We start from the raw sequence: 20,849 nt of genomic DNA, 5'->3' as shown, positions 1-20,849 counted from the left end.
TGCCTGCCCTACTGGCTGTGATATCACATTGTCGGTTCAACTGCCAACCCGACACATCTCCATGGAGACGTCGCCCTTCGGGTTTCTTATATGGGAACCCCCGAGATATAGTGCCCGGATCACTGTCCAGGTACCGGCGCCTGCTCGCCCTATAGATCCGAAGGGATGCGAGCGGGATATTCTTGCCTCAGACCTCACATCTCAACGTAAGCGGGATTAACCACCGTCCTTACGCCGCCGCCGCTACCTCGACAGAAACCATTCTCAGCACGCCAGAAACCTAGGCCTCCGTTTTCTAATTTACCTTAAAATCATGTACTAGAGCCCTTAATTTATATCCCATGTTCTAATACTCAAAACTAGGCCCAAATGTTTTAAAATGGTGTTATAGAAGCTTACAACCTTATTAAAAAGGCAAAATAGTTGAAAACAAATAAATTTTTTGAGAAACAAGACGTGTGTACCCGCACAATTCAGAAATCATGAAACTCTACAACTTTGCAAAATTTCAGATTTTTAACACCAACTTTGAATGATCGTAACTTCCTCTACAAAATTCCAATTTTCACAATCTTTATACTGATTCAAAGAGTTTTCAAAGATCTTTAATTCTAAACAATTTTCAATCAATTTCGAAAACCGAGGCAAAAGTTATGATCGAACAAAGTTCACCAAAAAATCAATTTTTCCAACTTCACAATTACCATCCTATCTCACCATACCCATACCAAATCATACCAAACCATCCAAAGCTCCATTTTCCATCAAAATGTACTTGTTATAGCATAATACATCAACCTCACCACATTTTCCTCCTCATTTCATTATTCTCAATTCCAACATTAACTATATAACACATATGATCAAAATCACCATCAAACCCACCATTTCTTAAATCATAACACTACAATCATCATAAGAACCAACTCCCAATCTATACAATCATTCAACATCATCATATCATTATAATTCATCACAATCAACTCAACATTCATCAATTCATCAATATTTTTAGCACACCAACCATCATTTTAGTTCAACCTATCCTATTGGTCACTAGCCTATGTGTCCATGAATATTATATACTACATAGAGGAAACCGAAACCATACCTTGGCTGATTCTCTTTATGCACCCAAACTCAAAATGAGTACCAACAAGCTTCCAACCACAATCCAAGCTTTCAAATCCACTCCAACAAGCACAAATAAGTTCCAAAAGCTCCCAAAGCCACAATAATCAAACTATATACATATAAATCACCACAAATCAACCTAGGGTTCAACATAAGCATAATCTCACAAGGGTTTAAGAGCTTTTACCTTTCCCAACAGATTTGATAACACAAGTCCAAAGCTAAGCAAGGATTAGAGCAAACCTAAACATCCAAAATCACAAAAACCCATTTAACCCAAAACTCTAATAAAACCCGAAATTTTGAAGAGCAGAACTGGAAGGATTTCGTGATTACCTTGAGGGTTTTTTGGGTGGGTTTTGTAGAGCTCTTCACAAGGAACGCGTAGCCGCAAACGGTGCGGCGATCGGAGCTCTGTAGCTCAAGATATGAGCTTGGGAAGTTTGAAGTGAATAGTAACAATGGTGGAAAGCTCTCACCTCTCTCCTCACTTCAGCTGCTGTTGTGTTTAGGTTATGAGGGTGAAAGTGGCTGAAATGGGTTCATTTAAGTGTATTTATATGTTGGGCTTGGACCCAACTTGGGTCCGGTCCAACCCGTTAGCGTTTTTAGCCCGTTTGGCCTAACTTCGGGCCAAATCTTTAAAATTAAAGCCCGGTTTTTCATTCCTAATGTTTTTCTAAGGTTTTTGATGGTTTTTACTTTTCTCGTGCGGTACCAGGCAGACTTGAACCGATTCAACCGGTTCAATTGTCGGTTCGTAATTTTTCACGGTTTTTCGTAGAAAGCACATTTTTTGACTCAGAAAGACCCACTGAGTCCAAAAATCACCTTTAAATCCTCAAATTCTCTCTCTAACCTTTCGGAATCAAATTTGGGCAATTAGTTCACTTAATTAACCGGTTGATTCGTTGCGGTTCTTACAAAAACCTTCTTATAATACTTCTACTTCTTTTTAATCTCCTTTTTGTAAAAAAAAAATATTCTAAAAATTTTATCAATCAATCGTTAACGATCCAGAATCAAAGAAAAAACTTTTAAATTAATGATTGTTGGTGAATCGATTTTACTTACACACTAAAATCAATGTTATTGACTCTTTAATATGTTAATTGTTCATGTTAAATTTAATGGTGGAATAATATTAAATTCGTTTGAAACATTTTTTGAATAAAATAGGACATTTTTAAAACTAAAATAGGACATTTAAAATGTTAACGTCCAAATTAAAATTTAGCATAAATATTAGAGACTAAAATAATATTTTTTTAAAATAAAATTTTGAGTAATATTCTTTGCAGCCTGACTACTTAATCTTTTCAAGAATTTTGATATACATATTTAATTAAGTGGCTGAGCATTATTGTGGCTGATATAGTTCCAAAATTGGACTAATATGGTTATTTGGCAAATCCAGATATAATAGAATTTTCGTTGGTTTTTCAGAAAATGTGGAATTAATCAGCCTCCATGACCAAAATATATTTTTTCAGGTCATGGTTTTGTAATACCGTTATTATAGATTTTTCTTTTTTGAATTAAAGTTTAAAAAAGTGATTATAGATTATTTTATATCACGGTTCAAAATCATAAGTATAGATATCTTTAGGTTATGATTTTTAAATGTGACACAAAAAGTTAGATCTAAAAGCTAGAATAATTTCATTATAAGATTATGTTTCAAAATTATGATCTTGAACATCTATTGTAATAATTGAGTGACAGATAATTTAATAGCACAATACAGAAATATAATTATTAACCCTTAGTACAAACCAAAACCAAAACCAAAACCAGAAACATAAGACACACACACATGATAATTTAATAGCACAATACATATCCAAAATCTGAGAATGAAAACAAGTAAAACTATTACATATCCAACACATTTTTTTTCATGCATCAATGGCATCATCAACAGTTTTAGATACTAAAGAATGACTAACACCTCCTCCATACCAGAACCTTGTAATTTTGGCCTCCACGCCTTTCAAAGTTATGAGTTAGTTGAGGAAATATCTGACAAAGAATTTTGTCCAGAAATTGACAATAGTGCACCCTCCATTTCTTCCAAAACAAGAGGGGTCCAAAGATAATTCCAAGCCCAAAAACCAATCCCATTTCTGCGCTCACAAGATTCCAATGAACTTCACAAGCTAGGCTTCCACATGGTGGCATTTCAGGTGGTGGCAGTGCATGCATTCCATGATTTGGACTTTTGGTTAGTGGGGGTCCATACAACCCATTATTTCCTTCAAATGAACTTGCTTCAAATGACTGAAGCTGAGTACCTGTTGGGATCTTACCTGTGAGATGATTAAAGGAGAGGTTCAGATAGGATAGGAAGTTCAAATTGGCAAGCTCTGTGGGAATTTCTCCTTCCAATGAGTTCATTGACAGGTCTAATGATTCAAGCTGATTCAAATTCTCTATAGAAGATGGAATTTGACCTGAAAAAGCATTGTGTGACAGGTTCAGCAAAAATAGTGCTTTGAACTTCATTAGTTCTATTGGTATTGGTCCTTCAAATTGATTGTATGAGAAATCAATCGAAGTGAAGATTGTTAGGATTTTAACCAACTCCATTTCTTGACCTTTGCTTATGACCGTTACTGAATCTTGATAATATATTGGGTCACTGTTATCACGACCAAATTGGATATTGCTTAGCTCAGAGTTTGCTCCATCATCATTGGATATCATCTTCTTCCATCCTCTGAACCATTTGACAGGCAGTTCACCACTAAAGTTGTTAAAAGCTGCATCAACAATCTGAATCATGTTCCAGAGACCATTGTCTTTAGGACATCCCATTGGACCATGGAATTTATTGTTCCGCAAAACCAGGACAAGAAGCTTGGATATGTGACTCAGAAAGCAAGGAAAGGCACCAACAATTTGATTTCTTCCAACATCTAATACCTCTAAGGCAGTGCAATGTGCAAGGGACTTGGGAAGTGGCCCGGCTAATCGATTTTCATTGAGAACAACAGTATGTAGAGCACATGAACTTGGAAATGTGTCAGGGATATGGCCTGTTAATTCATTGTTCCCAAGATTCAATACCCCAAGGGTCTCACCTAAGTTCATTAAACAATGGGGAACTTTGCCAGATATTTTGTTATGAGAAAGGTCAAGAACTTGAAGCTTTGAAGCACTGCACAAGGAATGAGGGATGCTGCCATGAAAACTATTGTTTGCAAGAGAAAGATAAAGTGTATTAGACATGTAATGACCAATGTCTACTGGGATAACAGAGCTAAAATTGTTGCTTGAGTAATCCACAACAGCAGCATAATGGAGAAAACCTGGGAATGGCCCTTGCAGTTGATTGAATTGAAGGAAGATGGTGTCCAAATTTTGAGTAAGGTTCTGCAATGGCCCTTCAAAATTAGTTAGAAAATTGTGAGAGACATCAAGATAGCCAAGACTATCTAGTCTCCAAATCCAGTTGGGTACTGTTCCTTGAATCTGGTTATATGAGAGGTCCAGCTCATTTAAACCAGATTGGTACCTCAAGAAACCGGGGAAAGTTTTCAAGTTGCAGGATGCCAAGTTTAGACTGCGTAGCTGTGGAAAGGTGGAAAGTGCAACATCTGTGAAATTCACATCATCTATCTTGTTGAATGAAAGGTCTAAATCATTTAAGTTTTTTAGTTGAACAAGTGCATCTATCTGCATTGCCCCACTGAACTTGTTTGAGGAAAGATCAAGCTCATTAAGTCCACTATGTTGGATGATAGATGGAGGTATTGGCCCTGACAATTTATTATTGCTTAAATTGAGAGAAGCAAGCCCTCTAAGCTGGAAGATAGGTGGTGGTATAGACCCTGATAGATTATTGCAACTTAAATCAAGGTACTCTAGTTTAGAGGTAAACACATCTATGAACTCTTCCAATTTACTAAATTGATTGTTGGAAAGGTCAACATATTGCAATGATGGGATCATGAAAAGAGATGAAGGGATGGTGCCACTAATGGAATTGTAACTCAAGTCAATACTGGAAAGACTTTGCATTCCTTCAAAAAGAGCAGATGATGAAATTGGACCAACAAAGTTGTTGTTTGATAAATCCATTTCCTTGAGCTCTGTGAGTTTTGAAAATGAGATGGGAAGTGTTCCACTGAAGTGGCAATTATAAAGATATAATATTGATAAATTCACCATGTTACCCATAGAAAGAGGAAGTGTTCCAGAAAATTTTGTATGACCTACTATTATGGTATGAAGAGATCCATTGAGTGGAAAGTCCAAAAAGGAACCATGGAGGTCTTGATTTACTGAGATGTCAATATATGACAAAGTTGTAATCTGAAAGATTTCTGGAGGAAATGTTCCCATCAACCCACAGTCTGACATGCTCAATTCTTCGAGGCTAGGCAGCAGCAGCAAAGCATTGTACCATTCATGTCCTTCACCTGATATTGATACCCCATCCAGATATAATTTTCTAATATTGGTGAGGTTTTGAACAAGCTTTCCAAAATCTTGAACCTCAAGTGGTGAGTCTAAAGATATGCCATAAAATGAGAGATCAAGAGTAACCAACCTTGTAAGTTGAGAAATTTCTGTTGGAACTTGTCCCACAAAGCCAGCACCTGACAAGTTCAAGTAAGTTAAGGTCTGCAATTTGTTGAATTTGGATGGAATGGAAGAATTGAAGTCATTGGAAGCCAAATTCAAACTCTGAAGATGTTGGAGACTGAAAAGGCTGCTTGAATTGTCTAATGCACCTTGGATGTTTTCCTCAATCAAATCAAGAGCAATAACATGAGCCTCATCATTGCAGGTTACACCACTCCAATCACAGCATTCAATACTTTGATTCCATGTCTTCAACTTGGTGGAATAATCAGGGTCGAACGTGAGACTGTTCTTAAATTGCAGCAACAAGGACCTCTCATCATCACAGGAAACCATTGATATCACCAATAACAATAAGATTGGTTGAATCTTCATTGCTTTATGAGAATGTTTGGTGTTTGGTACTGCAACTTGAAAGCTAACACCAATCTTAGCTTCATTTATAGTGCAACTCCAATGAACGTTCTCAGAAACTTTCGCGCCAAAATTAGTCTTGTGGAGTTTATTTTAATATTACTTTTTCATTTTAGTGATGCATTTATTGACTTGTCTGTCCACTGAAATTGCATTTCACACGTTCATCAATCTTATTATGATATGCTTTTCACACTAATAATCAATGTGGTTGGAGAAACCTTCATATTATTTGAACTAATTAAACCACTTCCTTATTGTGTGTGTGTGTAATCATAACATATCATATCATATCATCGCATCCACTAATGTTCACTCATCTTATATCTCAACTAATATAATACTTAATTCAATTTTTAACTACTACTTGATTAATCAACTTTGAATATTTCAATTCATGTGTTTTAATCACTGTATATCAACTTTTCATAACTTTAGCTAATAACATAAAATTTTACAAATAATTATTACAATGTTTTGGTTTCTTACAAAATTCTTAACTTGGTAGATCAAAGACTAATTTATTGCAGATTTGAATAATTTTTGCAATTATTGTAGCATGTGATTAGTTTATTTCCCGGATAAAACCATCATACTATAAGTTTAACTCTGATTTTGTAATTTAAAATTGTTCAAAATATATATACTAATTTCTAATCAACGCATTGTTGTAAGTTTGCACTCGCATTGTTAGGTTATAATTTTTAAACATGACACAAAAAGTTGCATGTCTTTGGTGGAATTTGTGAATTGATTTAGTTGGAACTCCAAAACTTGAGTCTTCCGTTGTTTTAATTATGAAAATTTGATCCGTTGATAAACTATATATATAGTGGCTACAAGCTTCTAGAAAGTATATGCTATGGTTTATAGTGCACGGTGGCCAAGTGAGATCAAACTACCATGGATAATTATCCTCCACTTTCTATGTAAGAGACAGTATTTTTTGAACCCATAAAAATTACTTAATTCACTTCTTTCCTCTTGCTCCTTGTTTTTCCTACTAATTTTCTTTTTTTATTTAAAAATGAATTTGATCCCTTTTTTTGGTTTACCTATATTTTTTTTAAACAAAAAGCTCAACATAATAAGGTGGAACTACTAATGAATACAGAGTTACTAATCCATAGTCATTTCCGGCATTGCTATCATCAACTAAGAAGATAAAAATTAGTCCACTCTATGTAGCTTCTAATTGACTTGTTAATAACTTTCGATACATATTATTATTTATGCTTTGAGAATTTTTATCTACTTTCGTTTATATCTTTTAAATTTCCTTTTAAAAGTTTTATATACAAAAAAACTAAAAATAAAAATATAGAAAATAGATCTAAGCAATGGATTGTATTTATAACTTATGTCAATACCAATTCTTTGTCTAACAAATGAATACTACAATACTTACAGTCATAATGCAATAAAACCAAGAACTCCATGTTATGACATCTTAAGATATGCATCTTCTGCCATCACAATATAAAATTGAGAATAATTCAAGCTATTCAAAAGCTTATTCATATCATCATTGCTGTTAATTGTCCAATAAATTATTTCTTAAACATGATTTCTTATGCCTTCAATCATAAGAAAATTATAAAAAGAGTGAAATCCAAATCATCAAAACTAACTGTAACTTATTACTGGAATATCTACTGATCATGATTCATGCACCTTAGATTTCTGTGTTTTTCCTACACCAAATTCATATACTTCATGAGTTTAACTGCCCAAAGATGGAATAAAGCCTGGCCTATTGTTTAGTCCTACATTCTCCACCGCTTGTGGAAAGAAATTGGTAGAATCATAGTTTCAAATTTCAATCTCAAGAAAATTCCAATTCTATGTACATATAAAAGTCCTTTCAATGAACAAATTTATAAAAGTCCTTTCAATCTCAAAAGAAAATTTCAGTAGTGATTTTGTTGAAAGAATAGTGATTGACTATATATTTTTTTAAAAACATAAAAAAAAATAAAAAATAAAAGTTTTCTCTCGATTAAATATATCATATGTCTCTTCCTCGTTTATCAGTCTAGATCTAACTCAAATAATTTTATCCTAAACTCTCTTAACCATTAAGCCGGATACAATTATTAGTTAACTACCTTAATTAGCCTAGAAATTAAAAGCCCTAACAATTGAAAAAATATTTATTTTATGATTTTTAATTTGATGAAAAATATATATATAATAAATATATCCAGTTATCCAAATGAAAAATGCTAAAAGGCTATCAAAATTTATTATTTTTAGCTATTATTTGATCAGTAATCATTTACATTCATATTTGCATTTGCAGGTATTTGCATACAAGAATCAATATAAATTGCACTTATATTTATTAGAATTTGCACACATAAATTAATATAATTTGTACCCATATTTTACTGAATTTACACATGATTTTGGGCAAGTACTTGACAGCAACAATTTACAAATATTTGCACACAAAAAATATATAATTTACATCTATATTTACAAGAGTTTGCACACATAAATTAATATAATTTGCAATTACATTTTTCAAAATTTGTATATATAAACAATAATTTAGTATTTATGATAACCAAATAATGGCTAAAATTATAAAAAAGAGTTTCTCTATCCAAATACCCGACAAGTTCAAACATAATCATTAAAACTAAACATAACTTTCTACAGTAACTTATAATGCATCCATCTCAGAGTTTTATGTCTTCCCCTCCAGTGCATTATTCATACAATAAAGCATCTTATCTAGCAGGACATTCTCCATGGCTTACAGAGAGCAAGAGACAAAATCATGGTTCCTCTCTCATAATAAAATCCCAAAATTCACTGTATTTATCAATGGAACTATTTGCATTAGCATGGCAACTTCAGTACAACAAGTTCACATGATTATTCAATATGATAGTTTCGGTGGCTAAGAGAAGGAGGTTGAATTTTAGTCCCTTTTTTACTTTAGAACACTTGCTTGTCTTTTAAACAACTTCTGGTGATTTTTGTCTCGTCCTTAGCCACGAGACTTTTCTTTTTGTTTCATCACTTGGCACGAGATATTTTGCGGTTTTATCTCCTGGGCAGCAGAAACAGAAAATGGAGTAGAAGAAAAGAAAAATAACACCCAGATATATCCTGATTCAGCTGCTAAGTGCAGTGCAGCCTACATCCAGTCTCCATCACAACAATGATGGAATTTCACTATAATCTTCTTGATTACAGACTGTAAAGTGCTAACCCAACTTACAAGGGAATTCCCACAGAATCATGATACACAACACAGATGTACGAAGGAACTCTAAAGACATCTATGATTTTTTCTTTTAATTTTGCACTCTCTGTCTTTTTCCGCTCTATGGCTTTTTCATACAAACCTCACTGTTTGCCTTTTTCCATGCGACTCAAAACATGACAAAATTAAACAGAAAAATACAAAACATAATACATTGAAGGAGAAGAAAACTGTTAGCTCAGGTAGCTCTGAGAACACTGTGCCTTGCACTCTCACCCTTTCTCCTTGCTTCAAGCCGTGGATGTTCTCTTTTTTTTTTTTATAGAAGGGAGAAGCCTCCACAGTTAAAACTAAAAACCAAGCTAACTTCTTCTTCTCCATGCAAACCGGTTCGGCCAGAGAAAGAAAGGAGATAACCCATGCAAAACCTAACATGTAATTACCTCTAGTCCTTCCTTGGTCATCAATATTTATCAATCCGAGCGCTCCATCCTTGGCTTGCTCTCCAAGATGAATTTCTGACCCTTGATGCTTCATGATGATGATAGCTTCATTTGCTCTAATCTCTGCCTCTTCCATCACGTAGTCACCCTAGCTACTTCTTGTGGTGGTTGAGCAGAATCAGAGAAAAGTCTTCCCTCCAAGGATCTTTACCTTGCTGGCCGAATCTTCTTCAATTATTTTTGGTATGAAGAAGTCAAGATCTCATCATCATATCTTACCATAAGTGAATGAGAATCTTAGCCACAACATACTTTTTGTTTGCTTTTTCTTGCCATCATTGTGATGGTCTTTTGGCGTGTCTTTCCTTCTTTTCGGTAGCTCAATGTAACTTTCATAGTTTGCTGGGTAATGACCGAAAGAGAAGAAAGAAAAAATGAGAGAAAAAAAATAATTGGAAGAGAAGCAATTAAATGAATTAAACAAATTAATTGAAAAGAAGTTGCTTTTCCTTCCCTGAATAGCGTGTAACATTAATGCCATCAATCATATCAATGACAATCTCTCTCATGTTTCCAATACATGTATTAACTTCACTTTAATAAAATTTGAATTCCACTAGAAATAGATTCCGTTGGAAGCTAGAAGCAATAGCTTTGCTTTCTCTCAAACTTAGTTTCGGACCAAGCATTGGATTATGCAGCTATAATTATCAATTTGGGCTTGTAGCAATAATAGTTTAATTTTGGCCCAATGACAAGAATAATAATTTAGTCATACTTCATTGGATATTTTTGAATCAATGCTGAATAACTTCACACTTGGACTTGCATTATTTCATTTAATTTTCGGCCTAATAAAAACCTGTATTGCAAAATTATTTTAATCAACATTTAATCCAAAATTAATTTAATAATTTTATAATTAATAATGTTTGATCATCATTTAATTAAAAATAGAGTTTCCAAACTCATCACAATAGTACAGTACATACATGAAATAAGGCTAAATGTGAAAACAAGTAAAATATAACATATCCCACAATTATTTTTGCTGCTCATGCATCAATAGCATCATCAACAATTATAGATACTAAATAATATGACTAGTACCTCCTCCATACCAGAACATTGTAACTTTGCCCTCCACGCCTTTCATATTCCAAACTCAGCTGAGGAAAGATCCAACAAAGAACTCTGTCCAGAAATTGCCAATACTTGAGCTTCCATTTCTTACAAAACAAGATGGGACCAATGACAACAGCAAGGCCAAAAATGAAACCAACTTCCACACTAATAAAATTCCAATCAATTGCAGAATCTTGCTGCCCAAGTGAATTGAATGTGTCATGAGTAGCACTGCAGTTTGCAGTCAAAGGGGGTCCACATAATCCGTTATTACCAACGAAGGAAGTGTTGAGAAATGATTGGATTTGAGTACCTGTGGGGATTCTTCCCTGCAGCTGATTAAAGGAGATATTCAGGACTGAAAGGAAATTCAAACTTGCAAGCTCAGTGGGAATTTCTCCTTGTAATGAGTTCTTTGACAGGTCTAGTGACTCAAGATGTTTCAAATTCCCTATAGATGATGGAAGCTGTCCAGAAAGAGCATTGTTCGATAAGTTAAGCACATAGAGTGCTTTGAAATCATACAGTTCTTTCGGTATTTCTCCTTCGAAATGGTTAGATGAAAAGTCGATGGAAGTGAAGATAGTTAGAATCTTAACTAACTCCATCGTTAGACCTTTGCTTGTAACTGTTACCGAATCCTGGTAATATTTCGTACGAAATTTAAGTACCTCAAATTGGAGATGATTTACCCCAGAATCAGCCTTGTTTTCATCATCCATCATTGCCTCCCATGTTCTGAACCATTTTCCAGGTAGAGCACCATTAAACTTGTTAAAGGCCAGGTCAACAATCTGAAGCATTTTCCATGTATCACTGGTTTTTGGACATCCAATGTTGCCATGGAAGTTGTTATCTCGCAATACTAGCACACGGAGAGTGGATAGGTTCTTCAACGAACATGGAAATCCATCTGTAATTTGATTGTTCCCAAGGTCCAACACCTCTAGTGTTGTGCAATTACCAACAGATTTTGGAATATGCCCTTCTAATTTATTTCCATGGAGATCAAGAGTCCTCAGAGCACAAGATGCTGGAAACATATCCGGGATAAGGCCTGAGAGATTGTTCTGGCGCAGATTCATCACCCCAAACATCTGACTTAATCTTATTAAGCACTAGGGAATTGTACCTGAAATGTTATTATGGGAAAAATCAAGAACTTGAAGACTAGAGGCATTGCAGATGGAATAAGGGATGCTGCCATGGAATCTATTGTTTGCAAGAGAAAGATAAATTGTGCCAGACAGGTAACCACCAATTCCATCTGGGATAAAGGAGCTAAAATTGTTGTTTGAGTAATCTACATAGACAGCAGATTTAGGAAAAACAGGAGCTGTCCCTTGAAGTTGATTGTAGTGAAGGTCAAGGACAAACAAATTGGAACTAAGATTCTGAAGTGGCCCTTCGAAATCAGTTAGAAAATTGTGAGACACATTAAGGCTTTGAAGATTTTCCAGTTTCCAAATCCAGTTGGGCACTGATCCTTGAATTTGGTTGCCTGAGAGATCTAGAGTGGATAATTTAGACTGATATCTCAAGAAACCAGGGATAACTTTCAATCTGCAGGATGCCAAATTTAGAGTGATAATGTTTGCAATGGAAGATAGGTTGATATTCACATTGACTGACAAGTTATTGTACGAAAGGTCCAGTGTGGTCAAATTTCTGAGATCCAAAAACTTATTTAGCTGCATCAAACCATTGAACTTGTTTGAGGAAAGCTGGAGGATAGAGAGTCCTGTGAGCTGGACGAGGGATGCTGGTATTGGACCTGATATGTTGTTGCTACTTAAATCAAGAGTGTTTAACTTAGAGGAAGAAACATTCTTGAGTTCATCCAATTGACCAAATTGGTTGTTGGAAAGTTGAATCTTCTGCAGTAATGGGAGTCTAAAAAGAGATGAAGGAATTTTTCCACCGATGGAATTGTAACCCAGGTTGATGCTGATGAGATTTTGTAGTCCTTCAAAGTGAGCAGATGATGGAATTGACCCACTAAAATTATTACGAGAAAGATCTATGTAGGAAAGCTTTCTTGCCATTCCAAAAGATGGGATTGGACCAGTGAAGTTGTTAAATGACAAATCCAAGTAACTGAGGCCATTGAGGTTTGATAGTGAACTAGGAAGTGTTCCAGAGAAGCTCGTTATACTTACTATTAAAGTATGTAGAGCTCCACTCAGTTGGAAGGATGGAAAGCAACCTTGAAGGTTAGAATTGTATGATATGTCAATGGATGACAGTGTTCTAACCTGGAAGATCTTTTGTGGAAACGTTCCAATCAACCCACATGAAGAAAGGCTAAGGGTGGTCAAATTCTTCAAATTGGCAAAGGTTTCTGGCACTGTAGATGATAAATTATTCTCATCAAGAATAATGACTGAGAGATTCACAAGATTTGCCAGGGAAGCATCAATGGGTCCTGAGAGATTGCAATTTGACATGCTCAATTCTTTCAGGTTGGGCAGAAACAGCAAAGAATTGCACCATTCCTCTCCCTGAGATGTCATAGTTACACCATCCAGATACAATTGCTGAATACTGCTGAGATTTCGAACAAGCATTCCTAGATTTGGGTTCTCAAGTTTCAGCTCTTCTCCTGTTAAATAGGAAACACTTGAGATATCAAGAGTCACCAATCTTGTCAGCTGAGAAATCTCTATTGGAATCTGCCCCACAAAGCCAGCATATGACAAACTCAGGTAAGTTAAATTCTTCAATCTGTTGAATGTTGGAGGGATCACAGAACTGAAATTGTTATATCCCAAACTTAAGCTCTGGAGATGTTGGAGGCTGAACAGGCTGCTTGTATTGTCAAATCCACCAGTGATGGATTCTTCACTCAGGTCAAGACCAATAACATAGCCCTCATCATTACAAGTAACACCATTCCAATTGCAGCAAGCAATACTTTCATTCCATACCTTCAGTTTGCTTGATCTTTCACTGTTGAAACTAAGGTTGTTCTTCAATTGCAACAGCAATGATTGCTCATCATCTTCAACACAAAGGCCAGCAACCACACAGATTGATATCACCAAAAAAGATAAGAATTCTTGGAGTTTCATTGCAGAGAGTAATAACACCTGCACTTCCAAGTAAAGTTTTAAGCTATAAAAAGAGAAATGTAAATGGTGTTTTCTTCTGAAGGCAAAGTGTTGAAAACTCGCGTAGTTTTTGTGGAAAGGTTTCTCAATTGTACACTTTCATGAGGAGTTGACTGCAGAGTCAACTATGTATATCTCCCAAATGTAATTGCTCTTTAATTTCCTGGGCTGGAAAACTGAACCAAGAATCTTGACTACTGGTTCATATAATTGACACTTTCAACTTGTTTAATACTTTGAAGTGAAAATGCTAAAGATATTTTCTTACATAGCTCTGGATATTAAAATAGACTGCTGCATATTTGTTGACCGTCTTACTAGTTATTTGTTTGATTAGTGAGTCAATGTAAGACAAACCCAGTGGCTAACTGATAATTGTATTTGGGAAAGCTTCTTGTTACTTTGTTTTTATTTTTTATTTTTGGTATACCGTTTCTTTCTCTTCAAAGTTGAAAAAACAAATGCAATTTTTCAGGGTATAATATTAGGAAAAAGTTGTCCAACAATTCAAGAGAAACTGCCAAAAGGGAAATTCTATAGATGAAAAGCAACACAATCATATCTGATGGATCGGCTTGAACTTGAGAAAGGGGTTTGAATCAAGTTAGCTCAAAATTGAACGTTTTAATTTCTGTTTTCGCGGAAGCTAAAAATGTAGGAGATTTTTTCGTTTTGTCTCATGTGTAGAAAAGAAACAGAGAAAGGAAGAAGAGAAAGAGACTAGCATGTATTTTAGTTCGGATTTTAAGTGCCATGAATTTTATATTCAGTCTCCATCATAAACATAGTGGAATTTTCACTATAATCCACTGATTACAATCACTAATACTATTGAAATTACAACCTAAGTCAACTAGTATCTACCACTAAGCTTTCTTTACCAAAACTCAACTACCCAAAGTGTTGTCTCAACTTGGAAAGAGAATCTAAACTGATTCAAACTCACTAAGTGCTAACTCAACTTGGTAAAGGGAACTAATCTTAGTTCAACAACTCAAATACACAGAATTTCAGTGGCTCTTTCTTGCTTCTTTTGCCTTTTCTCTTATGACTTTTTCATTCACATATTCAACCTTTTTCTCAATATAAAAAATGACACAAGACAGGCATAACACAGAAAATTAGAAATGAAGCTCTAGTAGAAGAAAAAGAATTCAGTTCAAGTGTGTAGAGATGATGTTCTGAATTTTGCTCTCTTTTTCTTGTCTTCTAATGTGGAAGTGATGCTCCTTATATTATCAGCTTGTTCTCTAATTTGCCTCTTCCATTTCCTTCTTCCAGCTACCCGTTGGAGCTGTCTCTTAGGACATGCAGTCCTTGTTCATCCTGCTCCACTATCCCTGTTAGTTGAGGAACCATTCCACTATCTCTGCTGTCCTTAGATTTGCTTTTTTCTTTGGCATGTTTTTCTTTCTCCTTCTGCTCTATTACCTCTGCTATCCGATGAGTTGCACCACTACTTCTGCTCTTTTGTAAATTTGTGTTTTGCTCTCCCATATTCTGAAATTTGTTTTACTGATGTCCTTGGAGTGATGTGTTGATGTCCTTGTGTCTTGAGGGTGTCCCAGCTGTCCTTGTTGTGTTGTTATTTCTTTTTTGTTCCAGCTGTCCTTGTTTTTCATGATGAAGACAGATGTCCCTCTTTTCACTTGGCAAATGCATAGCCTTCTATTTTGCTGAACGGTGCTATGTAAAGTGCATTAGGCTTATGCATTTATTAGACAGATGTCCCTCTTACCACTTTAATTTGATAGCATGATCCATGCATTTCTTTGGTGGAATTTGTGAATTGATTTAGTTGGAACTCCATAACTTGAGTCTTCCAATAATTAAAAAAGTGGATATAGAAAAATTATGTTCTCCAATAATTTGGATGAAAAGTCACAGCAAATTGCAGTGTATATACTCTAACACACCAAATTCATATACTTCATGAGTTTAACTGCCGAAAGATGGAATAAAGGTTATTATTTAGTCCAACATTCTCCATTGCTTGTAGAAAGAAAATGGTAGAATCATAGTTTCAAATTTCAATTTCAAAAGAAAAACCAAATTCAATGTATATAAAAGTCCTTTCAATGGAACAAATTTATATTAGCAAGGAGAACTTCAGCCTCTAATAAATACTATACTAGATAAATGTTGTGATATTATTTTAGCAAAAGAATTAAACACAACCTAAAAGTATACTTATTAACGCTTAGTACAAACCAAAACCAAAACCAAAGACACTCACACACATGATAATTTAATAGCACAATACATATCCAAAAGCTGAGAAAGAAAACAAGTAAAACTATTACATATCCCACACATTTTTTTTCATGCATCAATGGCATCATCATCAACAGTTATTAGATACTAAATAGTGACTAATTCCTCCTCCATACCAGAACTTTGTAACTTTGGCCTCCATGCCTTTCAAAGTCATGAGTTAGTTGAGGAAATATCCGGCAAAGAATTTTGTCCAGAAATTGACAATAGCGCATCCTCCATCTCTTCCGAAACAAGAGGGGTCCAAAGACAATTCCAAGCCCAAAAACCAATCCCATTTCTGCACTCACAAGATTCCATTGAACTTCACAAGCTAGGCTTCCACATTGTGGCATTTCAGGTGGTGGCAGTGCATGCATTCCATGATTTGGACTTTTGGTTAGTGGGGGTCCATACAACCCATCATTTCCTTCAAATGAACTTGCTTCAAATGACTGAAGCTGAGTACCTGTTGGGATCTTACCTGTGAGATGATTAAAGGAGAGGTTCAGATATGATAGGAAGTTCAAATTGGCAAGCTCTGTGGGAATTTCTCCTTCCAATGAGTTCATTGACAGGTCTAATGACTCAAGCTGATTCAAATTCCCTATAGAAGATGGAATTTGACCTGAAAGAGCATTGTGTGACAGGTTAAGCAAATGTAGTGCTTTGAAATCCATTAACTCCTTTGGTATTGGCCCTTCAAATTGATTGTATGAGAAATCAATTGAAGTGAAGATTGTTAGGATTTTAAGTAACTCTATTTTTTGACCTTTGCTTATGACCATTACTGAATCCTGAACATCTGTAGTGCGAAGTTGAAAATCAAGATGTTTTGCCTTAGATTGAGCTTCTCCTTCATTGGACATCATGACTTTCCAATTTGTGAACCATATTCCAGGTAGTTTACCACTAAAGTGGTTAAAGGCCACATCAACAATTTGAATCATTTCCCAAACTCCACTCTCTTTTCCACATCTCATTGGGCCATGGAATTCATTGTTCTGCAAGATTAGGATGCGAAGTGCAGATATATTTCTTAGAAAGCAAGGAAAGCCCCCAGTTATCTTATTTATTCCAATGTCTAATACATCCAAGCAATCACAATGTGCCAGAGAATTTGGAAGTGGCCCTGCTAATTGATTCCCATTGAAAACAATAGTCCTTAGAGAACAAGAACTCGGAAATGTATTGGGAATATGGCCTGTCAGGTTGTTACTCCCTAGATTCAATATCCAAAGGGTCTCACCTATCTTCATTAAACAATGGGGAAGTTCTCCAGATATTTTGTTATGAGAAAGGTCAAGAACTTCAAGCATTGAAGCATTACACAAGGAATGAGGGATGCTGCCATGAAAACTATTGTTTGCGAGAGAAAGATAAAGCGTACGAGACATGTAATAACCAATGTCTACTGGGATAACAGAGCTCAAATTGTTGCTTGAGAAGTCAACAATGGAAGCAAGTTGAAGAAAACCTTGGATTGGCCCTTGCAGTTGATTGTGCAAATTATGAGTAAGGTTTTCAAAATTAGTTAGAGAATTGTGAGAGACATTAAGAATGGAAAGCTCATCTAGTCTCCAAATCCAGTTGGGTACTATTCCTTGAATCTGGTTATATGAGAGATAGAGATCATATAATCCAGATTGGTATTTCAAGAAAGCAGGGAAAGTTTTCAAGTTGCAGAATGCCAAGTTTAGAATTCTTAACTGTGGAAAGGTGGAAAGCAGAACATCTGTAACAATAACATCATCTATCATGTTGAATGAAAGGTCTAACACAGATAAGTTTCTGTTTAGAGCAAGTGCATCTATCAGCATTGGCCCACTAAACTTGTTTGAGGAAAGATCAAGTTCATGAAGTCCACTAAATTGGATAGATAGAGGCATTGGTCCCGACAATTTATTCTTGCTTAAACGGAGATAAACAAGCCCTCTAAGTTGGAAGATACTTGGTGGTATAGTCCCTGATAGATTATTGCAACTTAAATCAAGGAAGTATAGATTTGAGGAAAACACATGTGAGCAACGATGGGATCATGAAAAGAGATGAAGGGATGATGCCACTAATGGAATTGTGACTCAAGTTAATAATGGAAAGATTTTTCATTCCTTCAAAAAGAGCAGATGATGGAATTGCACCTACAAAGTTGTTATGTGATAAATCCATTTCCTTGAGTTCTGTGAGGTTTGACAATGAAGTAGGTATTGTTCCACTAAAGTTGCAATATTGATAAATGCACCAAGTTACCAATAGAAAGGGGAAGTCTTCCAGAGAACTTGGTGTGACTTAAATCAAGAGCAATGACACGAGCATCATGATCACAGGTTACACCACTCCAATCGCAGCATGCAATACTTTCATTCCATGAATTTAGCTTTGTGGAATGTTGATGGTCGAACGTGAGGTTGTTCTTGAATTGCAGCAAGAAGGACCTCTGATCATCGAGACAGAGACCAGAAACGACATGACCGGGACACGTGCAAAGGATGATTGATATCACCAATAACAACAAGACTGGTTGAACCTTCATTGCAGACAATGACTCTTAACACTATGAGAAGAATACAATTATTATAGTAAATGCGCTTTCAAATAAGGACAAGTAAGTAGCTCAAGCTATGAAAATGCTTTGTGGGAATGTTTTGGTGTTTGGTACTGCAATTGGTGATGGTAACATGAATTTATTTATAGTGCAACTCCCATGCACCTTCTGAGAAACTCTCGTGCCAAAATTTCCACATGACTTTTTTCTTTTTTCATTCTGGTGATGACTTGTGCGGATCTCTATAATGTTTTTTAGTTTTTACATTATTTGACACGTTCGTCGATCAATCAATCTTGTGATCATTTATTTCGGGTTTTGACAATAATAAAAGTGGTTGGAGAAAGAAAGGTTCATGTTTTTCGATAGCTCTTAATTATTCGTACCACTTGGTTTTTATACAGCTCACAAAATGTTTCATCATGCCATGTTTCCAGTTTCCTCACAAACGGGTTTTTACAGTAGTTTTTAATTCGGTAGGTCAAATGACTAATTCGTTGTAAATCTGAACTATATTTAAAGATTTACGTTGGTCAATAATGAATTGCTCCACAATACAGAATTTGAAACTCCCACTTATTTAAATGAATTAATGAGCTAATTACGAGACTAATCCAAATTAGTTTGGCTTGGATTAATATGGCGATCAAGGAGTAAAAGAAGAATAGGAATCAAACTTACTTCGTTTAACTCTTTGTTCTTTGTTCTGGTTCTTTATAAGTATTTAAATTGCCGTTAAATTAAGATTTTAAAATAATTTAATCACTCGATTAGATATAGTTAATTCGAAAAATTTTATCCTAGATTTTATTGAATATAGTTTTTATATAGTAACAATATAAAAGAGTTTTATATATACATACATTTAATTAAGTATTATTAAATTATCAAAAGTAATTAATTATAAAAAAATTTACTATGCAAAAAATTATTTAAATATATAAATTTAATTAAATAATTATGTAAAATTTTGTTCACTTACCCTCGAATTGCAAATACAATTATTATGTTGTGTTTGTTTGTTGAGACATAGACACTAATTATTAGATATGGTAATACATATTCATTATTTGTTTGTTAAAATACAAATTTAAATAAATACGATGATATATAAATACACACAAATTACATGTATTTAGTGTTCTTTCTTAAAATTGAGATACAAAAATACAATGTATAAGACACAAAATTTAACTTTTTAATTCTTAATTATTTTCAAAATTATTAATTGTATTTTCATATCTTCCTTTTACTTTCTATTCTCTCTCTTCCCTTCTTTAAAAAAAAAAATTAAAATTGATATTTGATTTATATATATGTATCTTATACATTATTACTAAATACATTATAAAATTTATGTATTTTTATAGTTTATATCTATATATCATTGTGTATTTATATATGTGTTTTAAAGCCACTAACCAAACACAGCTATCTAATTGTATATCTGCCTAGAATACTAAAAGCCACAACCGTTGGGGTAAAATAAATTTATTCATTTATTATCATTTAAATTTATTTTGTTCAAAATATAAAACAAATATAACTTGTTACCCAAATATACAAAAGTGCATGCTATAGTATCTATATATATTTACCTAACTTATTAAAAAAAACAAAAATTAATATTTAAATTAAAAAATATAAAAATAAATAAAATTTTTAATATTTAAATCTTACCATAAAAAATAAGTTTGACAATTTTGACATCAAAATTATAGATACCACAAAATTTATCGTATACATAATAAACCAAACAGACTGCAAGAGAGAAAGAATAGATTAATCCTACGCAATCGAAACAGAGAGAAAAACGTACATATGAACATGAATGTTAATAAAAAATGTTAAATTTTATTAATTATATAATATTATTTTTATACTAATTTTTTACTTTTAATTTTAGAATTTTTATTAATAACATCAATATTTTGCATAGTATTTTGTAAAAAATGTTATGTGAGAGTCAGAATCATTATTAGCATCTTTTATAGAAAAAAATTTAAAGATCAGTAATT

The 20,849-nt window shown here is 34.2% G+C and overlaps 4 protein-coding genes and 1 long non-coding RNA gene across 7 annotated transcripts in view; all 5 read right to left on the bottom strand.

Annotated features, from left to right (window-relative positions):
- Window positions 1–524: 524 nt before the first annotated feature.
- LOC107475325 (uncharacterized) lies at window positions 525–1,647 on the bottom strand. The gene is made up of 3 exons (XR_001589484.3): window positions 1,471–1,647; window positions 1,322–1,377; window positions 525–1,243 (listed from the first exon to the last, which is right to left on the bottom strand). It is a non-coding gene; the product is annotated as an uncharacterized LOC107475325 (long non-coding RNA).
- Window positions 1,648–2,880: 1,233 nt separating this feature from the next.
- On the bottom strand, window positions 2,881–6,111 carry LOC107475324 (receptor-like protein 35). 3 transcript variants are annotated; one of them, XM_052256914.1, is made up of 2 exons: window positions 5,874–6,111; window positions 2,881–5,738 (listed from the first exon to the last, which is right to left on the bottom strand). In XM_052256914.1, the coding sequence occupies exons 1-2, from the start codon at window positions 6,097–6,099 to the stop codon at window positions 3,079–3,081; spliced, it is 2,886 nt and encodes a 961-aa protein (XP_052112874.1). In that variant the 5' UTR covers window positions 6,100–6,111; the 3' UTR covers window positions 2,881–3,078. The 3 variants fall into 3 exon arrangements, with proteins under 3 accessions (XP_052112874.1, XP_015950436.2, XP_020991387.1); XM_021135728.2 differs by lacking the exon at window positions 5,874–6,111 and having other exon boundaries at window positions 2,882–5,558; window positions 5,690–5,813; XM_016094950.3 differs by having other exon boundaries at window positions 2,881–6,111.
- Window positions 6,112–10,846: 4,735 nt separating this feature from the next.
- Window positions 10,847–14,185, bottom strand: LOC107475355 (receptor-like protein 7). The gene has a single exon (XM_052257515.1). The coding sequence runs from the start codon at window positions 13,992–13,994 to the stop codon at window positions 12,042–12,044; it is 1,953 nt and encodes a 650-aa protein (XP_052113475.1). The 5' UTR covers window positions 13,995–14,185; the 3' UTR covers window positions 10,847–12,041.
- LOC127744981 (receptor-like protein 33) lies at window positions 10,902–12,020 on the bottom strand. Its single transcript, XM_052257905.1, has one exon. It carries the CDS (start codon window positions 12,018–12,020, stop codon window positions 10,902–10,904), a length of 1,119 nt encoding a protein of 372 aa, XP_052113865.1.
- Window positions 14,186–16,405: 2,220 nt separating the features above from the next.
- LOC110278256 (receptor-like protein 7) overlaps window positions 16,406–20,849 on the bottom strand; it is an 8,608-nt gene continuing 4,164 nt past the window's right edge. Inside the window, exons 2-3 of the mRNA XM_052257904.1 lie at window positions 18,537–18,813; window positions 16,406–18,252 (exon numbers count right to left, since the gene is read on the bottom strand). Coding sequence (XP_052113864.1) covers window positions 16,406–18,252; window positions 18,537–18,813 — 2,124 coding nt within the window. The remainder of the gene's footprint in view (window positions 18,253–18,536; window positions 18,814–20,849) is intronic.

The sequence above is a fragment of the Arachis duranensis genome, chromosome 2 (assembly GCF_000817695.3).
Source record: "Arachis duranensis cultivar V14167 chromosome 2, aradu.V14167.gnm2.J7QH, whole genome shotgun sequence".
Classification (NCBI taxonomy): Eukaryota; Viridiplantae; Streptophyta; class Magnoliopsida; order Fabales; family Fabaceae; genus Arachis; species Arachis duranensis.
This window is presented reverse-complemented; position numbering and strand designations above follow the sequence as displayed.